General features: G+C 47.3%; 1 protein-coding gene across 4 annotated transcripts in view; it reads left to right on the top strand.

Annotated features, from left to right (window-relative positions):
- Positions 1–11,835: 11,835 nt before the first annotated feature.
- PPFIA1 (PTPRF interacting protein alpha 1) overlaps positions 11,836–27,895 on the top strand; it is a 92,131-nt gene continuing 76,071 nt past the window's right edge. For 3 of the 4 annotated variants that reach the window (XM_058526178.1, XM_058526176.1, XM_058526179.1), the window contains exons 1-2: positions 11,836–11,920; positions 13,129–13,392. In XM_058526178.1, the coding sequence (XP_058382161.1) occupies positions 13,129–13,392 (264 nt within the window). In that variant the 5' untranslated portion in view covers positions 11,836–11,920. Of the gene's footprint in view, positions 11,921–12,247; positions 12,658–13,128; positions 13,393–27,895 lie in introns of those variants that run through there. The other variant, XM_058526177.1, reaches the window with a different exon arrangement.

Here is a 27,895-nt window from a genome sequence, read left to right as displayed (position 1 = left end):
AGCGTCCTGGGGGCGGGGCAGCAGGAGCTCGACTCGCCTTCCCGTTCCCAGAGTGAACATTATGAGCTGTGAAATAGGGCGGGAGGCAGAGAGAACCTGTTTTTGAGCCGCCCACAGGGAAGGAGCCGGTGGTGCAACAAGCATTCTAGCCCGTAAGCAAAAGCTGCGTGGCCGTCCCGTCTGGGTTTAAGGCATTTACACAAAAGCATCAGTTATACTGTAAACGGGTATTAAATGACCAAAAGGGCCGTTCCTTTTCCCTCTTGTTGGAGAGGACCTGAACGGCCGTGCAGACCAGGTGCGTGTCTGGATGCCACCCTCCCCGCTAGGGTCCCACCCTGGTCCCTGGGGACCCATAAGGCATGCCCCCCTTGGCCAGGCGCTCTGATCTCCCCACTTCTGTCAGGTAGCACCATCACTGACCCCCGGTGCCCAGCAAGAAAACTGAGGCTCAGAGAGCTCTGGAGACCCACCCAAGCCACAGGCCAGAGCAGAAAACGGACTCGGTGCCCGACTGCGAATCCTGCGCCCTTAAAAGACACCTTTCATCATGAGATAGTTCATCCAGGCAAAAGGACAGAGGTGCAGACAATAATGAGACAACACGGACGCCCACGCACCACCGCCCTCGGGAAGACAGAAGACCCGCCGGGACCACCCCCTCCTCCCATTGCTCCCGAGTGACGGCACCTGCCACTCCGCCCTGCGGGTGACCAGGACCCCAGATTTTGCCTTTATCGTTCCCCCTTCCTGTGCTCCTCTTGCTTTATGCCAGCTGCTTTGTGGCGTAATACGCACGCAGGATGTTAACATGGAGTATTTTTGTTTAACGTATACATATACACACGTTAGAGTGTGTGAGTTTCCTGTAAAAAACCAGCCCAAACTGCATAGCTTAAAACAACAGAAATGTATTCTCTCACGCTTCTGGGAGGCCAGAAGTCCAAAATCAAGGTGTGGGCAGAGTTGGTTCCTTCTGGAGGCTGAGGGAGAAGCTGTTCCACGCCTCTCTCCCAGCTTCTCGTGGTTGCCGGTACTCTTGGTGCTCCTGGGCCCACGGCGGCACCCCTCCAACCTCGCCTCCATCTCCGCGCAGCCCTCTTCCCTGTGTGTCTGCGTCCCCGCCTCGTTTTGTAAAGACCCAGCCGTTCTATGCAGGGCCCACCCTAAATCCAGGATGGCCCCATCTTGACATCCTTAACTCGATTACATCTGCAAAGATCCTTACGCTAAATAAGATCACATTCACAAGTGCCAGGGGTCAGCACGTGGACATATTTGGGGGAGCCACGATTCCCCCACTACACAGAGGAAGGGGCCCAAAATTTACTTAGTGATCAGGGTGCTTGATCCAAAAGGTTAGGGCCCCCTGTAGAGTAGGGATGTTCCTGGCATTGCCCCTCCCCAGGTGCTCGGTGTGATGGAGGAGAAGGGGGTCCGGGCTGCGGGGAGGTTGCTCAGGAGCCTGCGCAGGGCTGTTGAGATACGGCCAAGCATGGAGGGGGCAGCGAGTTCTCGCCCGCACCCGCCCTCCACAGCACCCGCTCTGGCCCACCACCCTCCCCCATCAGACTAGCTCAGAGCGTCCAGCACGGTTTGCCTCTGCTATCAGTTCTCTTTGTTCTTTCCTTTGGGGCATGTCTCACCTTGGCATTCAAGAAATGATGGGGTAATTACTTGTTTAAGCCTTATCTGCCCCCAGGATCCTGCCCGTCCCGTTCCTTCCTTCCGGAGAGATGGCTGCGGATGAAGGAATGAGGTCCGGCGTGGGTGATCGGTTCCTGCTTGGCCTGTCCACAGGAGCCTGCAGGGCGGGCTGGGTCACAGTGAGGCGCCCAGCCGGGCCAGGAGGAAGGAATTACTCCAAGGGGTCTCCCTGGGCCCTTTCCTGCAGCAGCCGAGGGCATCAGGCAAACCCTGTCGCTGGCGCTGGCCCTGCCATGTTGACCGGGCAGCCGAGGGCTCCGTGGGCAGCAGTTGCGACAAATGGTGACTGAGCACGTGCTCCGAGCTGGAGATCAAGACAGACAGACAGGCAGAGGGACAGACTGCTGCTCCAGCCCTGCCCACAACCCAGGGTGAGGATCCTGCCTCCTGACCCCAGGCAGACCCTCCCCCATGCCCCTCCCCCGTGCCCGCTGTAATCCTCTCTGGGCTCAGACGTGGCTAAGGGCCTGTTTTGGCCCTTAGGGCCCACTCCACAACTTCCCACGTGGAGAAAACTCATAGGAACCCCCATCAAGAGATCCACACATTCTCATTTCACCTAATGTAAAAAGCCCAAACCAGGAAGCACCGTGAACTAACATGAACAGGCCCCTCCAGGAAGCTGCCACACTGGGGACGGCAGCTCCTAGCCTGCGCTCATTCCCAGAACCCCGGCCGGGAGCCCTGCCTGCTTCCCTTTGGGGATTGGTTCTTGGAAACGCCTCGAGGCAGCACCTCCAGCACAGCTGTGGGTTTCTTTTGTGTTTCAGTCCCAGCAGTCTCCAGATTGGGGCTGGCGGTTGACATGACAGGGGCCCTCACTGCTCCCAGGAGCTCGGGAACTCCTGTCGCCAGCCCAGCTCCTCCCAGCTGCTCTCCGCACCTGCCTGGGCCTTCATCAGTGTTCACGGACCCTGCTGCTGCCGGCCTGGCTCAGGGAAAGCGTTACTCAGAGCTAAAAATTTCAATCCCAATTAAAAAAAATATCCCTACCCCCACTGCCCAAGAAACAGGGCTCATTTCCCCTTCTTCATTCTGAATCACAGCCAGCGGGTTCTGAGAATGCTGGGTTGGAGGGAACAGTGACAATGCTCTCCATCAATCCTAGCCAAACTGTGAGCCGCCATTTCATCATCTCGCAGCCAGGAAAAGTATGGCAAGAGTGGGAGTCTGAGCACCAGGCATCAGTGGAAGCCATGAGCAGATGAGGAGGGCGGGAGGGGGCCGAGGGCACCGACGTGGGTTGGCTAGGGCAGGCTGTCAAGGCTCCATTCATGAGAAATGTTTGGCTCATATATGTGGGGACATTTTTCTTTTCACTTTGGATCCGAGCCACCCAACTATTTTGACCTAAACTCACATGCTACATAAAGAAGCAGCCTATAATAAGCATCAGATGTGTGAAAATCTATAGAGCACAAGAAAATCACAGATTCCTCTCCAAACACAGTCTGAACACACAATTAGAGAGAGACAACAGCCAGGATAAAGAAATCTGCTGCCAGCTACACAGAAAGGCAAATTGTCATTACATTAACAACTTACAGCTCCGCCAACATGATATAAAGAAAGGACTCGAGATTTTCTTTAGGCATGAGAGCGAAAAATGTAATTTAAAAATGGGGATTTAAGAATCCGCTCCCAGCTCAAGAGTTTTCAGATTCATTTTTTAAACAAGTGTTTCCATGGGGTAAAATGTATTCTGCAATCCTTGAACCAGCCCTGGTCAGTCTGGCTTAGACTCCTTAATTGTCACAACCTGAAAATGGAAATGTTGTAGTCAACAAGTTAACTTTGAAGGTGAGAGATTACCAGTGCATCTGCACTGCAGAGAGCCAAGGATGCTGCTGATGCAGGCTGTGATGGGCTGAATTGTGTCCCCCCAAATTCATATGTTGGAGTCCTAACCCCCAGAACCTCAGAATGTGACTGTATTTGGAGATAGGATCTTCAAAGAGGTGGTTAAGGTAAAATGAGGTCACTAGGGTGGGCCCTAATCTAATCTGACTCGTGTCCTTATAAGAAGAGATCAGGACACAGACACGCACAGAGGGACGACCATGTGAGAACACAGGGAGAAGACGGCCGTCTACATGCCAAGGAGAGAGGCCTCAGGAGGAACCAGCCCTGCCCACACCTGGATCTCAGACGTCCAGCTTCCAGGACTGGAGACAATAAATGTCTGTGGTTTAAGCAGCCCCAGCTGTGGGGTTTTGTTACGGCAGCCTGAGCAGACTAACACACTTGCAAATCTTCAAACAAAAAGTTTTAAAATTTTTTTTACCTGAAACGCTAAGCCTTTGATTCCAAATTAACTTGGTGTTAGCAGTGAAGACTGATAACCAGGCGCTCCAAGATGAAGATCCAAAGTGCATGTACGAGCTCTTAGCTTGACAAATGGATTCATCAGGAAATCTGTCCGCCTCTCTCTGGCTTCTCCCCAGAGCAGCTCGTTTCCTTTCCCATCTGATGGGAGGAGCAGAAGGGTGAGGGGAGCTCCTGGCCGCAGGGCAACCTCAACTCCACTTCTCAACTTAGGGGATCCCACTGATGGGGGCCCATCTCAAGAGCCAACACTGGCCGCAGCACGTGCTGTTTTCAAACTAGATGCCAATTTTTGCTTATTCTTCTGTTTCTCTGCCTAGACTGTGAGTTCTGACATCTAGATGTATTGATGTATTTCCAGGGCCTGGCTCGGTGCCTGGCGTAAACTGGCTCAACATTGTAGTGTCTGTGGAATAAATGAAGGAAATAAAGATTGCCACGTCTAACAGCTGTCGTGTCATCAATAAAAGTTCAAGTGGTTTTAAGGAAGTGTCAGGAAGAAATAAAAAGGCTTTCCTGGTTGAACTGCCTCCTCCCGTGCATCAGATCATTCAGCTAAAAGTGCTCAAACAACAGTCATTTATTACTTCACAAGTCCAGTGGGGGCGTGTGCTGGTTGGCACAGCCTCTCCATATGATCCTCTTTCCTCAGTGTGTCAGCACCACGGTTTCCAGATTCACAGCAGATATTAATCTTCGAGACTTGGGAATGAGAAATCGGAATTCCCAAAACCCTAACTATTCTGTATTTTTCAAAACACTGTATTTACACACTTTTAAATAATAAATGACCATAATAAGCAGAGGTTTTCTGTAAAAAAGAATCATAAACACATGGGTTCTTCTTATTATAAACCAACACATTTTGACAATATTACTTATTTCAATAACATATGAAAATGATCTCTACCTGATATAGATTTGATAACAGAAAACATTAAAAGAAAGGAATATTAGCAAAAGATAAATGCCAAAGAAAAATCATTTCAAACATTTAAAAATAATCCCACGAATATCTAATATTTAAAAGATTAATTGCCCTACCCGATAACCTTGATCCTTTGTTTCACGACAAATATTCCAGTTGTAGAAAAGTTTCTTTCATTTGGCATCGAAGTTGGTCAAATTTTTAAGAGTATGTCCAAAGCATCTTCCAGTTGGGGAGTAGGAGTCCAGGTTGTTGTTTTTTGTTGTGCTAAATAGATATAACACAAAAATTACCATCTTAACCATTCTTAAGTGTGTAGTTCAGTGGCGTTAAGTACATTCATAATGTTGTGCAACCATCACTGCCATCCATCTCCGGAACTATTTCATCTTGCAAAACCGAAACTCTCTGCCCATTAAACACAGCCACCCACGCCCCTCCCCCAGCCCCTGGCACCCACCATCCTCCTTTCTGTCTCTGTGAATCTGATTCCTCTAGGGACCTCCTATGTGTGGAGTTTGTCCTTTTGTGGCTGGCTTATTTCACTTAGCATAATGTCCTCGAGGTTCATCCACAAGGTTAGTTATTTAAGAATGAAATTATTTCATCTGCCCCACACACAAAAAACGTAGCCTATGGTGAATATTCAAACACTGGCAAATGCCAGCAAGTATTATTGAGTGGGATTCAAATAACGTGCCATTTCAATCCCTTCTCAAGGTTACTAGCACTACACTGAATCACTGAAGTTGCCAATTTAAGGACTTTGATTATTCCTTAGAACACCACTCAGAGGATTTGTATGAAGTATACTGTGTGTATAAACTCACTAAGATTTATTTTATTTGCAAGAATGACTCACCACTGGCGGGGCAGGGTCAAGAGAAGGCACTTACAACATGTCACAGCCGCAGGCAGACTGGCTGGTTCCACGGTGGCCGGTTCCATCCCACACGCTTCCGTCCCAGTTCCTGAAATGTCAACCCTATCCTTCAGCTCCATGTGACACTGATTCCTGTCCCTGCTTTTGGCTTGATCCGTGGACTCCTTCCAATCCATAACCTCCTCATGTTCATGGTTAAATTTAATTCTCCAAAGAGAATTATAATACTTTTCTCTTTTTCTCAGTTTCTTGACTGATTTCTCTCGAAATTTGGGATTGGGAAAAAAAATCTTCCCTGAGAAATGGTGGGAAGGAATTCCTGCCTGGAAACACGCTGGGCAGTTTCTCCTCTTGTGGCCTTAAGTTGGCTGTCGCGGCTCCCAGCCACACGTCCTCAAGGGCAGGGAGCAAATAGGAAGAGAACAGTGGAGGCCACGGGGCTTTCTCCCCACACTGCTCTGTCTTTCATCAGGGAGACCCCGCACACTGTCTCTTATGTGCAGTGATGAGAACAGGGGTCCAGGCCCTCTCTTAGCCTATCAGGGGCAGAGGGGAATGAGATGCTAGCCGACTCAGACCAATCCCGAGCCTCTCCAGGGGGGATGGGCGTGGCCCAGATGGAAAGGACTTCCATTGGTGTTAATAGTGATTTCTTATACGGCCCTTTCCACTCACATAACCCTCACAGCCATCCTGTGAAGCGGCACTATCACCCTCGATTTAGGAACGAGGAAACTGAGGCCCAGAGAAGGCAAGCAACTTGCCTAAGAGTACATAGCTACGGCAAAGAGAAGCAAAGCCAGGATTTGAACCAGGCCACCCGGATCCAGAGTCTACATTTATAACTACTGTGCCAAAGCACCTTTTAAAGAGGGAAATGGTGACCGGGCAGGGAGCCAGCCAGGGGTGCCAGGGTGGTCACCCCTCATTTCCAGCCATGAGTCCCACACCGTCCCAGCATGGTAGTTAGTGTGGGTGTTATGATCTCCATCTGACAGATGAGAAGACTGAGGCTTAGTCTGGGTTACTATCTTGCCCAAGGTCATCGTAATGGTGTGGCTGGGGCTCCGGGCTAGCCCTTGGAGCATTTGAACCACCTGTGCGGGCCCCGCTCCCCACCACAGCTGGGCGTTTTTATTAGATGGCTCCCTCTGATGAACACAGTGATGTCAAGAGAAGCAAGTCCCAAGGAGCTTATGACTTGCTTTTAATATACAATTATACAGACGAAGGGGACAGAAGTCTTCACGCCCTTGCAGGAGGCCATGAAATGCTCTCAGAGCTGGTGACGCTGGGACGATGCGGTGCCTTTCAGACAAGGTGGCCGAAAGGCACCATAGACCCTTGGTGGGCATTAGGTGTCAGTGCCGTGGTGGCCCAGCATTGAGTGAAGGGGTTTTGTCCCCACCTTTGGGGGCCTGGGGACACCTTTGATGTAGCATCAGGAACACCAGCTTTGGAGCCAGCTTCTACCAAATTGTAAACTGTGGGATATTGGAGAGGTTATCCAACTTCTCTGAGCCTCAGCGTTCTCATCCATAAAAGGATGAAGGCTACACTTGTGAGGATTGAGTGAGGTTATATGGGTAAGGTTATGTGTAAAATGCTCTGCAAATGTGATTTTCTTTTTTTTTTTTTTTTTTTTTTTTTTGGTGAGGAAGACCAGCCCTGAGCTAACATCCATGCTAATCCTCCTCTTTTTGCTGAGGAAGACCGGTTCTGAGCTAACATCTATTGCCAATCCTCCTCTTTTTTCTCCCCAAAGCCCCAGTAGATAGTTGTATGTTGTAGTTGCACATCTTTCTAGTTGCTGTATGTGGGACTCGGCCTCAGCATGGCCGGAGAAGCGGTGCGTCACAGAGCGCGCACACTTAACCGCTAAGCCACGGGGCCGGCCCCAAATGTGATTTTCTTATCATCACTTCACCCAGAGGTGTCCGTGCTCTCGGGAACTGAGATGCACCAGCCAAACTCCCGACAGGCTCATCGTTGGACCAAAACTTTAGATAATTTGTTGACCGTGAGAAATTGAACTGTCATGGAAACCGGAACACTCTGGCTGATGATCTCACCTGTTCAGCAGCCACTCAGACCTCAGTTTCCTCATCTGCAAAATGCGAAGGATACCGGAACAGCCACGTGGGGAAGTATTTTAAGAATTAAATGAGACAAATAAGTAAAATTTCTTTCCCTTTCTCCTCGTTTTCCCTCCTCCATCTTAGCAGGGACACAAAGGTAACTCAAGTACAGACTCTATGGCTAAAGTCACCAAGATAATGAAGCCAGGGCCCCATCTCTTCCGCAGGGGATCGGACTACTGGGGCAGCACTGGAGACCCACTGATAACATGCTTATTCTTAGTTGTCCCTTAAAGAGACCACTCCTCAGTCGCAATAGTGTGGCAACTAGATCTGGAATCAGTAGCCCCTGGTTCACTCAAGGCTCCAGTCCCAGCTCTGCCCCAAATGAGCTGGGCGCCAGGAGGCGAAGCATTTTCGCATCTCTGGGCTTCAGTTTCCTCCTCTTAAAGGGAGGGCCACATCTTCCACCACCCACCCCCAGCTCAGAACTTCCCCTGACTGTATTGTCACACCACCATTCATTAGGCGGCTTTACATATTCTAGATTTGGGACACACTCAGATCTCTAGGACAGGATGGGCTACACTCTGTTCTCGCAGGAACCCTCTTCCTGGGCTGCTTACATTTCTAGAAAGGAGAGGCGGCCCGGTCATGCTCAAGGTTGACAACTAACCACTTCACCCAGAGAGCCCAGGCTGGCGGCACATTTGGGAAAAACACACCCCTGGAGAGAGTAATGAACTCTCCACTCCGCCCCCTTCCGTTTTACCTTATTTTCTTTATCAAAACCTTAACAGAAGAATCGGAGTGAAAACATTTTCTATGTTCATGGTTTTCCTGACTGTGGCTTACAAGGATGCTAGACAATCTCTGAAATGTGTTTCAGATAAATACTTCTGGGAAAAATTTAGGTTGGATGGTATAGATAACTGCATCGAAAAGTCATTTTAGCTTCCTGAAAGCAATTCTCCATGGTTCGTTCTTGCCTAGGTTTTGTTAGAGTAACATTTGTGGGGTTTTTCTCCCCCTAATGATAAAAATAATGCACATTCAAGACAAAATATCCGCCAAGTACAAACTATCACAAAGAAGGAAACGAAAACTACCCACAGTCCCCCTCAAAGACAACCACTGCCAACATTCTGATGTATCGCTTTCCAGGAATATATATGTATATGTATATAGAAAGAAATGTAAAAACCTAATTGAATACAGTAACAATATTTTCACACAGACATACGTTTTTCTTTGACAAACCTGAGACTTAAAATTTAATTTCACTTTTCGAAAATATTTCACGTAAAATTCATTTTATTACAATTTTATCACTTTAATAACATTCTAGAAGTTTTCAGATACAAGATAATAAATTTTACCCAATAGATTCTTCATCTAAACACAGACTGTTTTTTTTTTTTTGAATTTGGGCTCACACTGTACATACTTGTTTATAACTTGATTTTTTTTTAAGTTTTTTTCCCATTTTTAAAAATTGGGGATACCTTACATGTTAGTGTACAGTTCTGTGATTTTGACAAACACATATGGTCTTGTAACTACCACTACAATCGGGATAGAGCATCTTGTGTGTCATTAGATAAAATATGACTGTGTCACCGAGCTTTCTGTCATTTGGAAGTGCAACAATGTAACCAATCTCTTTTTGTTGGCCATTTAGGTTGTTTACAGTTTTCCTCTTGCTGATTTTTGCAATCTGAGGGAACGAAATGAAGGAATGAAAATGAATGAAATCTGAGATTCTCATATTCCTGGAGTTACACCAAATGAGCTTCTCCCTTCTATGCTTGGAAAATCGCTCATCTTCGAGACCCAGCTCAGATGTCATCCTCTCTGTGAAGCCCCCAGGATGACAGCTGGAGAGTTGGTTCCTCCTTCCTCTGTGGTCCCACAGCACCAAGTCACACCTGTTTATAAGACAGACATTGTAACACTGTTTCTCTTCTTCCTTCCAGGCTGTGAACTGAGGGGAAGTGATGTCTTAGAAAGCTCTGTGTTCCCCAAACCTAGACCATGCCTGGCTCACAGTGCTCTAAAAATGTTCACGAAATGAATGAACCTTCTACCCTGTTGAACTAAATTTTGGTATTGTGCCGATTTCTTAGAAGACAGCGTGGTGTAAATATGGGCTGGATGAATTAAGCTGGTACATTTAAGGAGAGCTGGAAATTTTCTTCTGTTCCAGACCCTGGCTCAGGTGTGCAAATTTATATTTATTTGTAGTCAATCAACAAATACTTATTGAATGAACAAATACATGAATGAAAGGAAGGTGTGGTCCTGGACCCTGGGAAGGAAGAAAGCCAATCAGAGGTTGCACTTGTTCTTGGTGAGCTGACAATGGGGAATGAAGGAATTGCCTGGGAAGGATTCACCCACCCCTCCATGCAGGCTTTACTTAGACTTGGCGAGTTCACGGGCACCTGGCTGCCTCACCACCGACAGCCAGACGGTGGCCATGGCGCCTGACAACGATGCCCTCACGTTTTCGGTGTATGAGGAGTTTGTGCTCCAGAAGTCAAATCCTGAGCAGAGAGCATCTTCTTTAATTTATTAAAAATGGATTTTTTGTGTGTGTGTGTGAGGAAGATCAGCCCTGAGCTAACATCCATGCTAATCGTCCTCTTTTTGCTGAGGAAGACCGGCTCTGAGCTAACATCTATTGCCAGTCCTCCTCCTTTTATTTCCCCAAAGCCCCAGTAGATAGTTGTACGTCATAGTTGCACATCCTTCCAGTTGCTGTATGTGCGACGTGGCCCCAGCATGGCCCGAGAAGCGGTGCGCCAGTGCGCGCCCTGGATCCGAATCCGGGCCACCAGCAGCGGAGCGCACGCACACAACCGCCAAGCCACGGGTCGGCCCAAAAGTGGATTTCGTAATCTCTGTATCTACAAGATCTAGCACAGGAATTGGCAGACAGCAGGTAGCAGGTGCTTTAAAAAGTCTGAGTAAGGATAAACTATGAATAAGAAGGATAACAACGTTTGAGAAGGATAAAAATGACCACCATTCGCAGAGCGCCCCAACCAGGTTCTCAACGAGTCTCTCTTTATAAGTTCTATTCCTATAACAGCCCTGGGGTAGATCTGTCTCCTCTTCCCATCCTACAGACGGGGCACTTGATCCCACACGGGTTCCCCTGGGTTGCCCAGGCCCACGCTGCAGGGATAAATATCTGCTGGGAGTTGAACCAGGTGTGCTGGCCCCAAAGCCTGCATTCTCGACCCAGCGCCCAGGAGCTTCGACATCAAACGCCCATCTCTGCCTCCCCGAGTACAGCAGGTGAAGTTCGGTCAATGGGCCTTGCGTAGAAGCCGCGTCCTTCCGAGTCCTGTGAGGGTCGGTTCCGAGGAGAGGCGACGCCGCGGGCTCCCCCCGGCTGCGAGCAGGTGAGCTGCACCTGGGCGCGCTCTCCAGGAAGGCGTGTGGACGTGACATTTGGGAAGTGTCTGGATGCACGCTCGATAACGGCCTTCGGAGTCCCCGTGGCTGTAGGAAGAGACCTGGGGGCAGCCCCCGAGGTGGAAGATGCTGCGGGGCGTGAGGACCAGAGGCCGGAGCCGCGGCTCAGCCGAGGAGCCCCCATGTGGGCGGGGCCTTGGGGCGGGGCTCCGACCGCGCCCAGCCAATCGCAGCCCGCCCCACCTTAGGAGGCGGCGCTTGCGCACTCGGCCGCCGCGGCGCTCTCCCGGGGCGGGGGGCGGGGCGGGCCGGCGGCGCTCGGTGCTGACGCTGCGCCGACGCGCCCGACGTCGGGCACGTTGACGCCGGCGCCGCGCAGCCGGGCCCGCTCCTCCTGCGCTCCGCCAGTGTCCGGCCGCGGGCCGGCCTTAGTGACCGGGGGCCGCGGGCGCGGGCGCGGGGCGGGCGGCGGGCGCCGGCGCGGGCCGCCTTCGTCGGGCCCCGAGCTCGCCCGGAGCGCGCAGCCGCCCGCGAGCCGCGGCGGAGCCTCCTCGCCCGCTCCCGCCGGCGAGCAAGGTAAGGGAGCGGGAGACTGAGGCCGGCGCGGGCGGAGCGGGGCCCGGCCCGTCCCTCGGCGGCCGCGCGGCGATTCCTGTCAGCCCCGGGGGGCCGGGGCGCTCCGGGCGCGGGGGCGGGGGCGAGGCCCGCGGCGCCCCCGGCGGGACCCCCGGCGGACGCGCCCCCAGCCACGGGCTCTCGGGGCCTCGCGCCGCCCTCTGCCCTGACCCCAGCGCTAGGTGACCCCAGCTCTCGGTGACCCAGCCCTGGGCGCAGGGGGCGAGGACCTGTGGCCGCAAGAAGCCCCGGTGTCCGTGGCTCTGCAGCACCTGCTTCGGATGCGAGTGGGGTCGAGGTCGTTGTCACTGTCCGGTGTGCGGTCTGGGGCATCCTCTCTCGGGGGTCGCCGAGCCCCGAGCCCCGCCGGCAGCTTCTGGACCGGCCCCGCTTCCCCTCGCTCCGTCGTTATGTTTGAGTCACTTAATAGCCTCTCGTAATCTCACCTTTCACTTTTCCTACCTTCCCAGCCGTCCACGGCTGTTATTGACCTGCGGTATTTCCATTGTGGAATTTTTTTTTTTTTTTCTGGGGGCTGTTACCTTACGTAAGTCAGGTTGACTGGCCAACCCTTGCAGCCGTTGAGAAACACCTCTCCCAGCCCTTGACGAATCCAGTTCCTTTTAGCGCTCACCAAATCCAGCCCAAGAATTCCGGGAGCCGTCAGTCCTTCCCAGGAGCTGACTGCACACATTCCTGTAAGATGCCCGACAGATTCTGTACTTGTCAGTTTGACTGGCTGTGTGCTCTTTCTGTGCTTTTCCTGAAAAACGATTGGGTAGCGTCTGTTTTGACTTCCTCTCCCCCACCAGGAAATAGAAAAACAAGAATAGGTTACAGAAGCACACTTCTTTTCAACAACTAGAAAGTACACCCGTGCAAACAAAATGCCACAGGGTTTGTTCTTTAACTGAGGCATAGTCGTCTTTGGTCTTGACCCCATGACTGGATTGTTGTCTGTGTTGGTGTCTTGATCTCAAGTGTTCCGACTCAGGGTTTGCATGCGTCTCTGTTCCCAGCGCACTTATATACAGAGCTTAACAGTCAGATCTGAAAAGAGTGAGGCTGACAGCCGTTCATGGATTAGCTGCAGATAGCTATAAAGTTGCAGATTTGTGGGAGACTTTACTTTGCACTTAATGACTGTAGTTTGGGTCTTTTATTTCAAGATGATGTGCGAGGTGATGCCAACCATCAGTGAAGCAGAAGGCCCCCCAGGAGGAAGTGGGAGCCATGGGTCCAGCTCCCCTTCGCAGCCAGACGCAGACTCACATTTTGAACAGTTGATGGTGTCCATGCTAGAAGAGAGGGACCGTCTTCTTGACACACTGAGAGAGACTCAAGAGACGCTGGCATTAACCCAGGGGAAATTACACGAGGTTGGCCATGAAAGAGACTCCTTGCAGAGACAGCTCAATACTGCACTTCCACAGGTATGGATGCTTTTCACCTGGAACTTGACAGATGTTTTTCCACTAAATGTTGTTGTATGATGTCCTCTTCTATGGTATTACTATCTTAGATGAGTATTTTGCGTAACCATTTGTGAAATGGTGGTTCTGATATTTGTAAGCCACGTATAGATAAAGTTCCGGAGGATTAAACGTCTTAGGGAGAACAGACTCTGTGGTGCTCTAAAGTCATGTGAAAATACCTCATAACTCTTGTTCCTTCCTTCGGGGCAGCAGAAGGAACTGCCTAGATTCAAGAGAGGGCTCCAAAGTTTTTGAAATAGGGCCATGGGGCAACCAAGCTCTGTGGTGCCTTCCGATCTATTGGCTTAAGCCACTTCTTGTGAAATGTGTATTTCCCACGGGTTTATCCTGTATTTCCAATTACATAATGAAATTTAATGGACAAATAGGATTGATTTCACAGAGAAAATATTTTTGCAGTCTGCCTTTATTAGAACACCTGTGTTTTCTAAATGAGATTTGTTTCAGGGGCTGGAAGGCTGGAGATTGACTCCTTTGGAACTGTCTCCGTGGCAGGTGTGAGTTACGAAGCTTAAAGTCACACTGAGGTTGCTAGTCTGGGTATGTTGCATTTGGACCAGTGTGTCAAAGCCTTTTCTTCTGGAGCTGAGTGAGGGTTTAATGGTGGGTGAAGGGAGAAAGTGTCACCTAGAGAAGTGGAAGGTACCGGCACAGGGCATGTGGGAGATACGTGGGTTTTGGGGTGCCTCTGAGCTGTCTGGGGGCCTTTATGGTGCTTTCGGGTGGCCTGAATGAGCGTCTGCTTGTACTCTCCTGATGGGTCTGCGGTGGTGAATTAGGAAATGAATAATTACCAGCCTTAATGCGTTTCTTGGCTTTAGTCAGTTCTCCTGAAAGATTGATAAGCCAAACATTTGGATTTCCTTTTTGGCAACAATAATTTGATATTAGTGCTATAATGTTCCTTTTTTGTTGAGATAGAGAATCATTACGTTTTTTCTCGTTCAAATCTTATAAATTACCAAGTTTGTTTAGGTCAGATTTTATTACCACAAGCTTAAAAGGATTGGCCAAATTATGTTTTACCAGGATTTTAATGTATTCGTAAATCTTTTCAGTAGTTTTGTTTGTTTTTGTAACTGTGTTTGTTTTACTGTAATTTGAGGTACATACACTGAAGTGTATATCAATTCTTCCATATTTGATAAGGTAGTTTTTTGAGGGAATGAGCTCAAGGGACAGAGCAGGGAAGGGCCAGTTTGGTGTGTACGGTCTCAAGCAGTGGAGGCTGTCCCACCAGCGGGAGGAGACAGTTGCTCAGTGATTTGTTTCTAGCGACTGCTCAGGGTTGTAGCTGGAGATGCCTCGTTGAGTGGAGAATGTGATGATGTCGGCAGTTCACCTGAGCACCACGTCCAGCGTTTCAGCAACACAGGAACCAGTAAGTAAGCGCTTTGTGGGACCCTTCCCTTTCCTGGCATTTGTCTCAGGTTTGGTGGCTGATATTGTGACCAGATAGGCATATGGTGAACTGACTGCATTTGTTCTCCTGGCCCATTATGTAGACCAGTCATACTGTGCTTATACAAAACTTAGCTATAACACATCAGAAAATTTCACAGTCATGAGTGTACATTTCATTGAGTCGCTAAGTGAACACACTCGTAACCACTGCCTAGATTATGACATGAAATGTTACCAAGCTTCCCAGAAGCCCCCTCCTCCCTACTCCCAAGAATTGTCCCCCAAAGCTAACCGTGGTCTTGACTTTTCCCTATAGATTACTTTCCCCTGTTCTTGGCCATATAAATGAAATAAAGTGATGTGTATGTTTTGTTTCTTGGTTCTTTCATTCAGCAGTATCTTTGTGGGATCCATTCGTTTTGTCTCATGTAGCTTTCTTCATTCTCATCTCATCATCCTGGCTATGAATATACCATCATTTATTCTTTCTACTGCTCATGGGTATCCGGGTTGCTTCTAGTTTTTACAAGTGCTGCCCTGAGTATTCTTGCTTCTTTTTTTGGTGCAGTTAGTACATTTCTCTTGGGGGTGTCCGCAGGAGTGGCATTGCAGAGTGACAGAGTGTGCATTTGTTCAGCCTGAGTGGACGCTGCCCACAGTGGCGGTGGTGACAGTTTGTACTAGCACCAACAGTGAGGGAGCCCTCCGTTGTCCTCCAGCGCTTGGTCTCGTCAGTCCTTTCATTTGGCTGTCTGGTGGCCACTGAGTGGAAGGCAGCTTGGTGTGGTGTGGACTTGCTGCTTCCTGATGACCAGGAACGTGCAGAGGCGGAGCTTCCCTGTGCGTGTTTATTGGCCGTTTAGAGATCTTCTTTGTGAGATGATTGTCTTGCCCGTTTTTCGATTGGGTTTTCTCTTTTGTTTCTGAGTTGAAGGAGTTCTTCTTATATATTCTGAGTACACATTATATATTCTGAGTACATGTACGTATAGCAGATTTTTTTTACATTCTTGTGTATGTTTGCCTTTTCACTCCCTCGGTGTCTTTTGATAAGCAGAAGTTTTAAGGTTTACGAAGATCAGTCTTTTCAGTAATATTTAATGCTTTGTGTTCATTGAAAGATATTATCATGAAGGTATTATCGTGTAAAAGTTTTATTGTTTTCTCTTTCAGATTTAGATCTGTAATCCATCTGAAACTGATATTTGTTTATGGTGTGAGATAAGAGCCAAGGTTCCTTTTTTGTCCCTTAAATCTATGGCTATCCAGTTGACCCAGGATAATTTATTGAAAAGACCAACCTGTCCCCAGTGCACTACAGTGTCATCTCTGTCATAAATCAAGTGACCATAAATACATGGGTCTGGATCTAGACTCCCCTCTGCCCCATTGATCTTTTTGTCGTCTTTGCACAAATACCGCAGTCTCAATTACTGTAGGTTTAGTCTGTCTTGACATCTGATAATTTAAGTCCTCCACCTTTGTTCTTATGCAAGATTACTTTGGCTATTTTTTTTTATTGCGGTAACATTGGTTTATAACATTATATAAATTTCAGGTGTACATCATTATAGTTGGATTTCTGTGTAGACTACATCATGTTCACCACCCAAAGACTAATTACAATCCGTCACCACATGCATGTGCCTAATCACCCCTTTTGCCTTCCTCCCTCCCTCCTTCCCCTCTGGTAACCACCAATCCAGTCTCTGTCTCTATGTGTTTGTTTGTTGTTTTTTATCTTCTACTTATGAGTGAGATCATACTGTATTTGACTTTCTTCCTCTGACTTATTTCGCTTAGCATAATACCCTCAAGGTCCATCCATGTTGTCACAAATGGCAAGATTTCATCTTTTTTTTATGGCTGAGTAGTAGTCCATTGTGTATATATCACATCTTCTTTATCCATTCGTCCCTCGATGGGCACCTGGGTTGCTTCCAAGTCTTGGCCATTGTGAATAACGCTGCAGTGGACATAGGGGTACATATATTTTTATGCATTCGTGTAGTCATGTTCTTTGGATTAATGGCCAGCAGTGGAATAGCTGGGTTGTATGATAGTTCTGTTTTTAATTTTTTGAGGAATCTTCATAGTGTTTTCCATAGTGGCTGCACCAGTTTGCACTCCCACCAGCAGTGTATGCGAGTTCCCTTTTCTCCACGTCCTCTCCAACACTTATTTCTTGTCTTGTCTTGTTTTGTTTTGTTTTTTGTGAGGAAGATCAGCCCTGAGCTAACATCCGTTGCCAATCCTCCTCTTTTTTCTGAGGAAGACCTGCCCTGAGCTAACATCTGTGCCCATCTTCCTCCACTTTATATGGGATGCCGCCACAGCATGGCTTGACAAGCGGTGCGTCGGTGCGCGCCCGGGATCCAAACTGGCGAACCCCGGGCCGCTGCAGCGGAGCGTGGCACTTAACTGCTTGTGCCACCAGGCTGGCCCCTTGTCTTGTTAATTATAGCCATTCTGGTGGTGTGAGGTGATATCTCATTGTAATTTTGATTTGCATTTCCCTAATAATTACCAATGTTGAATGTCTTTTCTTGTGCCTGTTGTCTATCTGTATATCTTCTTTGTAAAAATGTTCAGATCTTTTGCCCATTTTTTAATTGGGTTGTTACGTTTTTTGTTGTTGAGATGTATCATTTCTTTATGTATTTTGGATATTAACCCCTTATCAGATGTATGGTTTGCAGATATCTTCTCCCAGTTGTTAGATTGTCTTTTTGTTTTGTTGATGGTTTCCTTTGCTGTGCAGAGGCTTTTTAAAAAAGTTTGATGTAGTCCCATTTGTTTATTTTTTCTATTGTTTCCCTTGCCCAGTCAGACATGGTGCTTGAAAATATGCTGCTGAGACTGATGTTGAAGAGCGTACTGCCTCTGTTTTCTTCTAGAAGTTTTATGGTTTCAGGATTTACATTCAAGTCCTTAACCCATTTTGAGTTAATTTTGGTGCATGGTGTAAGACAATGGTCTACTTTCATTCTTTTGCCTGTGGCTGTCCTGTTTTCCCAGCACCATTTATTGAAGAGACTTTCCTTTCTCCATTGTGTGTTCTTGGCTCCCTCATTGAAAGTTAGCTGTCTGTAGATGTGTGGGTTTATTTCTGGGCTTTCAATTTTGTTCCATTGATCTGTTTTCGTGTGTCTGTTTTTGTGTACCTTGGCTAATCTTGACCCCTTACATTTCCAGGTAAATTTTAGAATCTACTTGGCAGTCTCTCCCCAGAAAATGTGCTGGGATTTTCATTGAGATTGCATTTCATCTGTAGACCAGTGTGGGGAGAAATGTCAGCTTTTTAATATTGATCTTATAGTCTAGGAACACAGTATAGCCTTCCATTTACAGAGATCTTCTTTAATTTGTCTTAATACTATGCAGTTTTCTGTATATATATCTTCACTTGTTTAATTAGATTTATTTATAGATATTTGACATTTTTATTTTATTATAAATGATATCTTTAAAAAATTACAATATGTAATTGTTTATTACCGTTATATAGTGATAGAATTGATTTTTGTGTATTCACTTGCTAAATCCATTTATTTCTAATAATAATTCTTGTAATTTTTTTTTTTTTGTGAGCAAGATTAACCCTGAGCTAACATCTGTCGCCAGTCCTCCTCTTGCTGAGGAAGACTGGCCCTGGGCTAACTAACATCTGTGCCCATCTTCCTCCACTTTATATGGGACGCCACCACAGCATGGCTTGACAAGCGGTGCATTGATGCGCGCCTGGGATCTGAACCCTGGGCCCCCGCGGCAGAGCACGCGCCCTTACCTGCTACCCCACCAGGCCGGCCCCAAATTCTTGTGTTTTCTATGTATACACAATGATGTCTGCAAATCACAGTTGCTTTTTTTTTGTTTCCAAGTGCTATAATAATTTTTCTTTTTCTTGCCTTCTTGTACTGGGTAGGGTCTGCAGTGCAGTGTTGAATAGAAGTGATGAGAATAGGTAACCTCGTCTCTTTCCCACTATCAGAGGGAAAGCTTTCAGTATTTCACTATTGCATATGATATTTGCTGTAGCTTTTTTGTAAATATTTTTATCAAAATATGAAAATTCTCTTCTATTGTTACTTTGCTCAGTGTTTTTGTAAATCATGAATTAAATTATTAAATTGTCTTAAATGCATTTTCTGCCTCTTTTGAGACAATCAAGTGATTCTTCTTTTATGTGGTGGTTTAACTTTTAGTTTGCAATTCTTTTTTGTTTTTTTTTTTCCCTGGGGAAGTTTCACCCTGAGCTGAAGTCTGTTACCAGTCTTTCTCTTTTTTTTTTTAATGTGAGCTGCCGCCACAGCATGGCCGCTGACAGATGAGTGGTGTGGTCCCCAGAAGCGGCACGTGCTGAACTTTAACCACTAGGCCATCGGGTTGGCCCTGCAATTCTAGAATAATCCCAACTTGACCTTGATGTATTCTCCTTTCACTGGATTTTATTTGTTAATACTTTGTGTAAGATTGTGTCATCTGTGTTCATGGGAGAGACTGGTCTGTAATTTTACTTTCTTATATTGTCCTTGTTGGGTTTTGGTTATGCTGGTCTCATAACACAAGGTGGAAAGTGTTCCTTGTTTGTTCCCAGGAGAGTTCCTGTGAGGCTGGTGTTTTCTTCCTTAGATTTTTGGAAGACTTGATTGGCAAAACCAGCTGGGGTAAGGTTTTCTTTGTGAGAGGCCTTTAATTTCAGGTTCAATTATTTACATGGAAATATGATTTTTCTGACTTTGTTTCTTCTTGTGTCTATTTAGATAAGATCTCCTTTATTCCTAGGAATTTGTTTAGGCCATCCAAATTTTCCAATTATTAGGTGTAATATGGTTCATAATATCCTTATTATCTGCAAGATCTGTTGTAATATCCTTTGTTAAAAATTTTTGATATTGGTAATTTGTGCTTTTCTCTTTTTCTTAATCAGTCTTGCTAGGGGTTTATGAATTTTATTAGTCCTTTCAAAGAACCATGTTTTGGCTTTATTGATTTTTTTTCCGTTTACCTTTTGTTTTCTGTGTTATTAATTTATGCTTTTTTTTTTCTGTCTACTTTGTGTTTTGTTTGCTGTTTTTTCCTAGCTTCTTGAGATAGATGCTTAATTTATTTTTAGCCTTTCTTTTGCAGTGTCTGTATTTAAGGTTCTGTGTTTCCCTCTAAGCACAGCTTTAGCTGCATCCCCCAAGTTTTGAAAGCCAAATTTACCTTATCTCTTATGTAAAAATATTTTCTCATGTTCATTGTGGTATCTTTTTTATTCATAAAGTTTTTTAAGAATTATATCACTTAACTTGCCCGTGTTTGGGAGGATTCTACGGTTATCTGTTTGTTGATTTCTCCCTTAATTCCACGAAGATCCCTGTCTTAGTCTTTTTGGGCTGCTGTAACAAAGTACCATAGAGTAGCTGGCTTATAAACAACGGAAATGTATCTCTCGTAGTTCTGGAGGCTGGGAATTCCAAGATCAAGGTGCCGGCAGATTCCATGTCTGGTGAGGCATGCTTCCTGGTTCATAGACGGCCAGCTTCTCACTGTCCTCACATGGCAGAAGGGGCGAGGGGGCTCTCTCCACTCGTGACGTAATCATCTCCCCAAGTCCCTACCTCCCAATACCATCACCTTGCGGGTGATGAATTTGGGGAGGACCTAAACTGTCAATCTGTTGTAATCTCTAAATATACCCTGCATTATTTTGATTTTTTGAAATGAGTTGAGCTTTCCTAATGGCCCAGCATATACTCATTTTTGTTAAATGTTCCTTGGGCACTTGAGAATAGTATGTATTGATGGGAGTGCAGTGTTCTGTGTATATCAGATCAAGTTTGTTAATCATATAATTCAGATGCTAGTAGCCACATTGAATAAAGTAAAAAGAAATAGGTGAAATTAATTTTAATAATGTATTTCGTTTAACCTAAATATGCAGAATATTATCATTTCAATGTGTAATCAACATGGAAAAACTAATGAGATATTTTACATTCTCTATCGTACTAGGTATTTAAAATTTGGCATGCATTTTATACTCGCAACACATCTCCATTTGGAGTAGCCACATTTCAGGTACTTACTAGCTGCATGTGACTACTTACTGGGCAGCCCAGTTCCACATGCTTACTTTTTTTTTTGTCTGTTTGTTCTATCAGTTACTGAGAGAGGTGTCTTAAAGTCTCCCACTATAATGATGGATTTGGCTATTTCTACTTTTCTATCAATTTTTATGTATTTTGAGGTTGTGTTATTAGGTACATTCAAATTTAGAATTCTTATCTTCTTGGTAGATTGAACTTTTGTCGTTATGAAATATTCCTCTTTATCTTCTTGCTGTTGAGACTACTTTATTTGATCATAATAGTTGCCACATCGGTGTTCTGTTAGTTACTGTTGGCCTGGGTATCTTTTATTTTCACCTGTCTGTGATCTTATATTTTAAGGTTTGCCTCTGTGAATAGTATATGGCTAGTTTTATTTTAATCAGTTTGACAATTTTTGTCTTTTAATTGGAGTATTTACTCCATTTAAATATAATTGCTGGTATTTTGGTTTATAGGTACCATGTTACTCTCTGTTTTCTGTTTGTCCCGCCTGTGCTACGTTCTGTTTCTCTCTGGCCTTCTGTTAGAAGTATCAAGTGTTGTTTAATTCTGTACTTCTCTGTTAGGTTGTTGGCTGTGTGTATTCCTAGATACAGGGTGCATTTTAAATTTAAGCCTCATTTAGTGCTTTTACAGCCTCCTGACAATGCTGTTGCCTTTGACACGTGAACTGCGTTGAACTCCCTGCCTCCTCTTCAGTGTCGCTGTTTTCATGCTTTTTAATTGTAGATATGTTTTCGGCATTACCATCATTGTTTTGTGCAGTTAACGCTTATGAAGATTTATCCTCATAGTTACCTCTTTTGTTGCTCTTCACTCCTTGTTTTTTCATGTTTCTGACAGAGGCTACTTTTCCTTGAAGAGCTGCTTTAATAGTTCTTTTAGTTCATTTCTGTGGGCAATGAGTTGTCTTGTTTTTGTTTCCTGAAAAGTCTTTATTTTGCCTTCACTTTTGAAGGCTATTTCTCTTGGGTATAGAATGCCAGGCTGGTGGTTATTTTCTTTCAGCATTTTGTGGATGCCATTGTCTTCTGGCTTCCTTCCTTTGTCTTGAAAAATCAGCTCTTAGTGTTACTGTTGTCACATTGAAGGCAGCACCTTTTTTCCCGTGACTACCTTTGACATCATCTTGCCTTCGGCACACTCAGCAAAACTGCTGAAAACCGGTATGTGGTTTTCTTTGTTGAGTCAATGGCTTGATTCTTTCATCAGTTTCGGAAAAGTTTTAACCATTATCTATAGATATTTCTTATACCCCGTTCTGTCTTGCCCCACTTTGAGGGTCCCCATTTATATGTACGTTAGACCTTTACCATGTCCTACATGTCTTTTGGGCTTCTTCTATGTTTTCTAGACTCTTTTTCTCTGACTTGTATCTCAATATTTTTTACTGACCTCTCTTTCAGCTCGCTGATCCTCTCTTCAGCTGTGTTGAATCTGAGGTCAAGCCCATAGACTGAGTTCTTACTGTCAGTTACTCTATTTTTCAGTTCTATGATCTGTTTTGATTCTCTGTTGAAAATTTTTGTTTTTTTTTTAAATTTTATTTATTTATTTTTTTCCCCCAAAGCCCCAGTAGATAGTTGTACGTCATAGTTGCACATCCTTCTAGTTGCTGTATGTGGGACGTGGCCTCAGCATGGCCGGAGAAGCGGTGCGTTGGTGCGCGCCCGGGATCCGAACCCCAGCCGCCAGTAGCGGAGCGCGCGCACTTAACCGCTAAGCCACGGGGCCGGCCCGAAAATTTTTGTTTTGTCAAGTATGTTTTTGAAGAGTTGAAATTTGCAGCTGATAACTACACTGTATGGGTCACATCAGAGTCTGTTTCTATTTCTGTTTTTCTTTTTTCTCTTGGTCCTGTTTACTGTCATGTCCATTTTTGTTTTTCTAATTGAACATTGGATGTTATGGATGAAAAACTGTAGAGACTCTAGGTGATGTGTCTTCCTTCAGAGTTTCCTCTGGCACGTACCCAGAGCAGGGACAGACCCTCTCAGCTCAGTCAGGTTCTGAGTGACTTGAGGCTGGCTTCAGTGTTTGTAAGCCTCAGTCTAAGCTGCCTCCCCCTCCCCGCCTCCCTTGCCCTCCAGGGTGTACCCCCAGGGTCTCCATCTGGAAGCCTGAAGTGTTTCCCAGGGCCCCTCCTCCTTGGCAGACCCTGAAGCCCAGTTTTTGTCTCCTGAACACCATGGGATTACTGAAAGCTCGGCTTCTCAGCCAGGTACTGCAGTGTTGGGCTCATTTTCTGTGCGTCCCTTTGCTTAGGGATCTTGGCCCCTTAAATCCTACCTGATCTGTCAGGCCTGTACTTGAAGTTTTGTCTTCCCAGCCCCATGGAAGTGTCCAGAGCTCTGTTAGCCAGTACTTTCTGCTTGGCCTTCTGCTGTGTTTTCTTTTTTCTTTGTTTCTTCTTCTTCTTCTTCTTTTTTTTTTTTGTGAGGAAGATTGGCCCCGAGCTAACATCTGTGCCAGTCCTCCTCTATTTTTTTTGTACATGGGGCACCGCCACAGCGTGGCTTGAGGAGTGGTGTAGGTCCTTGCCTGGGATCCGAACCTGTGAACCCTGGGCCACCAAAGTGGAGCGGGTGAACTTAACCACTGCGCCATCGTGCTGGCCCCCCTCTGCTGTGTTTTCTTCCCAGCTTATTGGTGCATTGCCCTAAATCCCTGAGGAACGTCAGAATCGTCAGATGCCCTGAGGGAAGGAGTGGCCCTGGGAATGTCAGGCTCGCCTCGGTGGGCTGCCCTTTTGTTTGGAATCTTGGCCCTTCCAGTTGTGGCTGCCTCAGTGTCTCCTTGATGCCTTCAAACAGACTTAAAAATGTATTCAGTTTTTCTAGTCCTTGCTGAGTTGACCTAGAAGCTGCTCATGTATGTAACTGGACGTGGGAAAAACATTGGTGTTCTCTCTCCGTCTGAAGCAAGATAGGAAAGTCGTAGTAAATATATTGATCGTCATTATTTGCTACAAGAGGAAACAAAAGCCACTAGTCTTTGCTTAGTACCCCTTGTTCTGTTTTTAATCAGCATCCCCACTTTGCCCCTGCTCAGCCACTTGCATATGGAAAGACAATGGATCAGGTGGCCCACCCCACCAGGACGTACAGGACCTCCACTTCCAGCTCCTCTCTCAGCTGCTGCACGGGGTGTTCCATCCTGGTACTGGTCTCTCCTCTTCCCCTTGCCCTGTGCCAGCCCAGGGCAGGCTGGCAGTAGCAGAGGAGAAGGCTTAAGAGGTGGGAGGGGTTAAGTGACATTTATTCTGTGAATTGATCACCTGTGAGTTTTCTTTTTCAGTGTTTAAAAAAATTACTGCTTTTGGCCGGGCCAGTGGCATAGCAGTTAAGTTCATGTGCTCAGCTTCGGCGGCCCGGGCTTTGCAGGTTCGGATCCCAGGCAAGGACCTACACCACTCCTCAAGCCATGATGTGGCGGTGTCCCATGTACAAAAACATAGAGTAACAAATAAGATTTCAAAAAGACGTCTCAGAGAACTCCAGTATATAAAACTGAGGAAAGAGGATCTGTTCCGGTTGAGTTGTGGGTGGGCCCCCAGACTCCGAGAATGTGCTCATCCCTGAGACGGGGGTCTGTATAGGACTCAGAACTCCCTAAGGAATGAGGTCTTAGAACCACAGCTCAGTGACAGAGGCGTCAGCCTGTGTCGGGCGTGTTAATTGTTGAGCACAGGTTGCGGGGAGACTGGCAGCAGTATGAGTGGGAAGGGGAAGCGGGCGGGAAAGGGAAGAAGGTGGAAGGGGAGCCGGGTCGGGAGGAGGAGAGAGGACAGAGGATGATGCCAGGGAGAGCGTGGGTGCTGGGGGCACAAAGGGAGATGCAGAGACCGGGCCATGTCTGAGGGTTTTGGGTTGTCACAGCTAGGGGTGGGGATGCTCCTGAACATTCCACAGTGCTGCCCGCACAAGGAGTTATCCAGCAACCAGGTGCCGGGTGGAGAAGCCCCGGTGTAAGCACCCCAGGATTTCCCGAGGCCTGCTGTCAGCCCCAGTGGGTGCCGTGCTCCACCGCGATTTCATCATGAGCGCTCTTAGCAAGGCTGGATCAAGCCCTGGCTGAGCTTCAGCAGGGAGCAGATTAGAGAGTTTACCTCATAGTCAGAATGAGATAAAACTAGCCCAGTGACTCCTGACTGAGGGTCGACTCTAGGGGTCCCCTTCGGTTTAGATAGTCCCCTCCACTGTGTCGTACTGACTGCTGCTTTTGTGGGGGAGCTGGCAGACCCCTCTAGAAGACCGTGCTTGCTCCTGGTGTTGTTGGTTCGTGAATAGTTAAATATATCCCTTCAAAGTAGGAGTGGACCATTTGCCTCTGCTCTTTTTTATACACACTCAACTTGCCGTCGTTTTTTTTGGTGAGGAAGATTCGCCCGGAGCTAACATCCATTGGCAATCTTCCTCTTTTTTTTTTTGCTTAAGGAAGATTCGCCCTGAGCTAACATCTGTGCCAGTCTTCCTCTACTGTGTACCTGGGATGCCTCCACAGCGTAGCTGACGAATGGAGTAGGTCCACACCCGGGATCCAAACCCAGGCTACCGTAGCGGAGCGTGGAAGTTTTAACCACTCAGCTATGGGGCCGGCTCCCAACTTGCCATCTTTTTGAAAGCAGGCCTGCCTTCTCGTCTTCCTGTTTCTGTACCTTTAATCGTCGGATGAACCAGCCCACCCCCAGCCCCTGGGTGACTATGTAGGGTTCCGGGTTCCAGGTTCCGTGCTCCCGGGAGACAGTGGGGGATGCAGACAAGACCCCTGTCCCCAGAGAGCTAACAGAACGAATCGTTTCTCGAGATCAGTGCAGGTCGTGAGGCGCACCCTGACGGAAGGAAGTAGTTAGGAGGAGAGACGCGACAGTGTGCGAGGCAGGCTGCCCGCGAGCGCACTGTGGTCCAGGAAGGCCTTGCGGAGGCTCGGTTTTGAGCCCTGATCTGAAGGCCGAGAGGGGCCAGTGTGAGCGCTCTCCCGGCGCTGTGTTGCCAGGGCCAAGGCCGGAGGCGAGGCGGAGCTTGGCCGGATCAGACCATGCCAGTGTGGCAGCTGGTCCAGGAGAAGGGCCCAGGCAGGAAGGGAAAAGAGGAACAAGGTGAGCCTGGCCAGGGAGGCTGGGCCACGTCAGACACAGCCACGCCCAGCAACGAGTTGGGGGTTTTGTTTTGTTTTTTCTAGTACTTTGAGGGCCTGGGGATATTGTGGCTTCTCAAGAGAGGGGTTGACATGGTTGGGTTGAATGTTTAAAAAGATGATGCTGATGCCCTGTGGGAATGGGTTGGGGTGGAGGCAAGGACGGACGCGGAGTAGGACCCGTTGGTTAGAGTGGGCACTTCTCATGTCTGTGTTGGCTCTATAATTAGCGCTTTAGTCCAAAATCAAAATCTCGTTCACATCGCCCACCCCACAGAGGACAAAACAATATACATTTTTATGTTACGTCACAGAAATAGATAATGTGTTAATGCAGTGTATATAATGTGTGTGTGTGTGTGTGTCATGTGTACAGGAATGTATTCACATATTTCCTGAGTGCCTGTTCTGTGTCAGGCGCTGTTCTAGGTGCTGAGTGGTCAATACGTAGTACGGGTTACATAGCCCAGGTGTGTGTTAGTTGTGCAAGGAGAACTGGGAGAATGCGACTCTGCAGTTCAGTGTGAGCAGAGTAAACGCGTGGACAGCGCAGCCGCTAAAGCAGTGGCCGTTTTCCCTGCGTGAGTGCAGGGGGACTCGGGGAGCAGTGCTCCTTGTACTTTCAACCACTCCTGTGCTCCTCCCCTCCCACTGCTCTGTCTCACAGACCTTGCTCAGCGCCATGCTCTATACCTCTGTTTGGGTGGGCTTTGGGTTCCTTAAACTCAGCATCAGCCACAGCCACCTTTCCCCACACCTGTCCCTCCTCTTGTGAACAGTACGGTTTTCCACCCAGTCAGGTGGTCAGCCACCGAGGAGGCAGCTGTGCCTCCTCAGCCTGCTAGTCTCCGGGTCCCGAGGAGTGTACCCTCCCTGTCTCTCTGAAGCCACCTCCGAGGTCCATGGGTGAAAGCTGGACCCTTTTTCCCGTCAGGCTGACTGAGTTGGGGTTGACGCCAGCGGCCTGTCCCACCCCCGGCCCCGCTGCGGTCTTGTGCCAGCCATGCTGAGTTGTGGGCGGTTCCTCACGTGCAGATATGTTGTTTTCTTGAAACTTCTTTGTAAACATGCTGTTCTCAGAGAAGAAGGCCTTTTGTACCTGCCCTGTCTTCTGCTTGCCGACTCTCATGCTAGCGACTATTGAGTAATTGAACTCACTCTTTGGAGAACCAGTTTTGCCCCGTGTGTGAAGATCTTCAAAATGCTCGTAGTCTGACCGAGCAGTTTTACTTCTGCTCAGGAAATGTTCTTATCTGGAGGAGACTTTATGCATAACGATGTTCACCGTAACAGCGTATCATGTTTACATTCTCTATTCATTAGAAAATTATAAGAGTCATCCATGCCAGTTGGAAACCATTTTACAGTATAAATAACGTGTAATTACCGTTTCACCGGGTTTAACATCTCTGACTTGTGCCTCCCAGCCCTCTTTCCGTCCCCCCGTTTTTGGCCTCACTTTGGGAGGGACGTGATTCCTAGGGGTCCCGTTCTTGTGGTGGGTGGTGGGATCTGGGCTCGGGTGGTGATTGCAGACCACACTTTGACTCTCTCTGCGCTTCCTTAGGAATCTGTGCAGGGCCACAGGGAGCCTGTTCCCCAGGGACCTTCCTGGTCCCAGGGGACTTCCCAAGTTCTAGTGTCTGTTGCTGTTCCTGCCCAAGTTGGGTCTTATACTGGAAGTTGCAAAGCGGTGATTTTTCCGGCTCTGGATCCTCCTTCATTTATTAACTGATGCTCTTCTGTAAGGGGCACCCTTTTTGTTCTTTCTCTCTCTCTCCATTGCTGTGGACACTTGGGTT

The sequence above is a fragment of the Diceros bicornis genome, chromosome 31, assembly GCF_020826845.1.
Source record: "Diceros bicornis minor isolate mBicDic1 chromosome 31, mDicBic1.mat.cur, whole genome shotgun sequence".
In the NCBI taxonomy this organism is placed as follows: domain Eukaryota; kingdom Metazoa; phylum Chordata; class Mammalia; order Perissodactyla; family Rhinocerotidae; genus Diceros; species Diceros bicornis.
The sequence above is the reverse complement of the archived record's forward strand: the minus strand, read 5'-3'. Positions and strand labels throughout refer to the sequence as shown.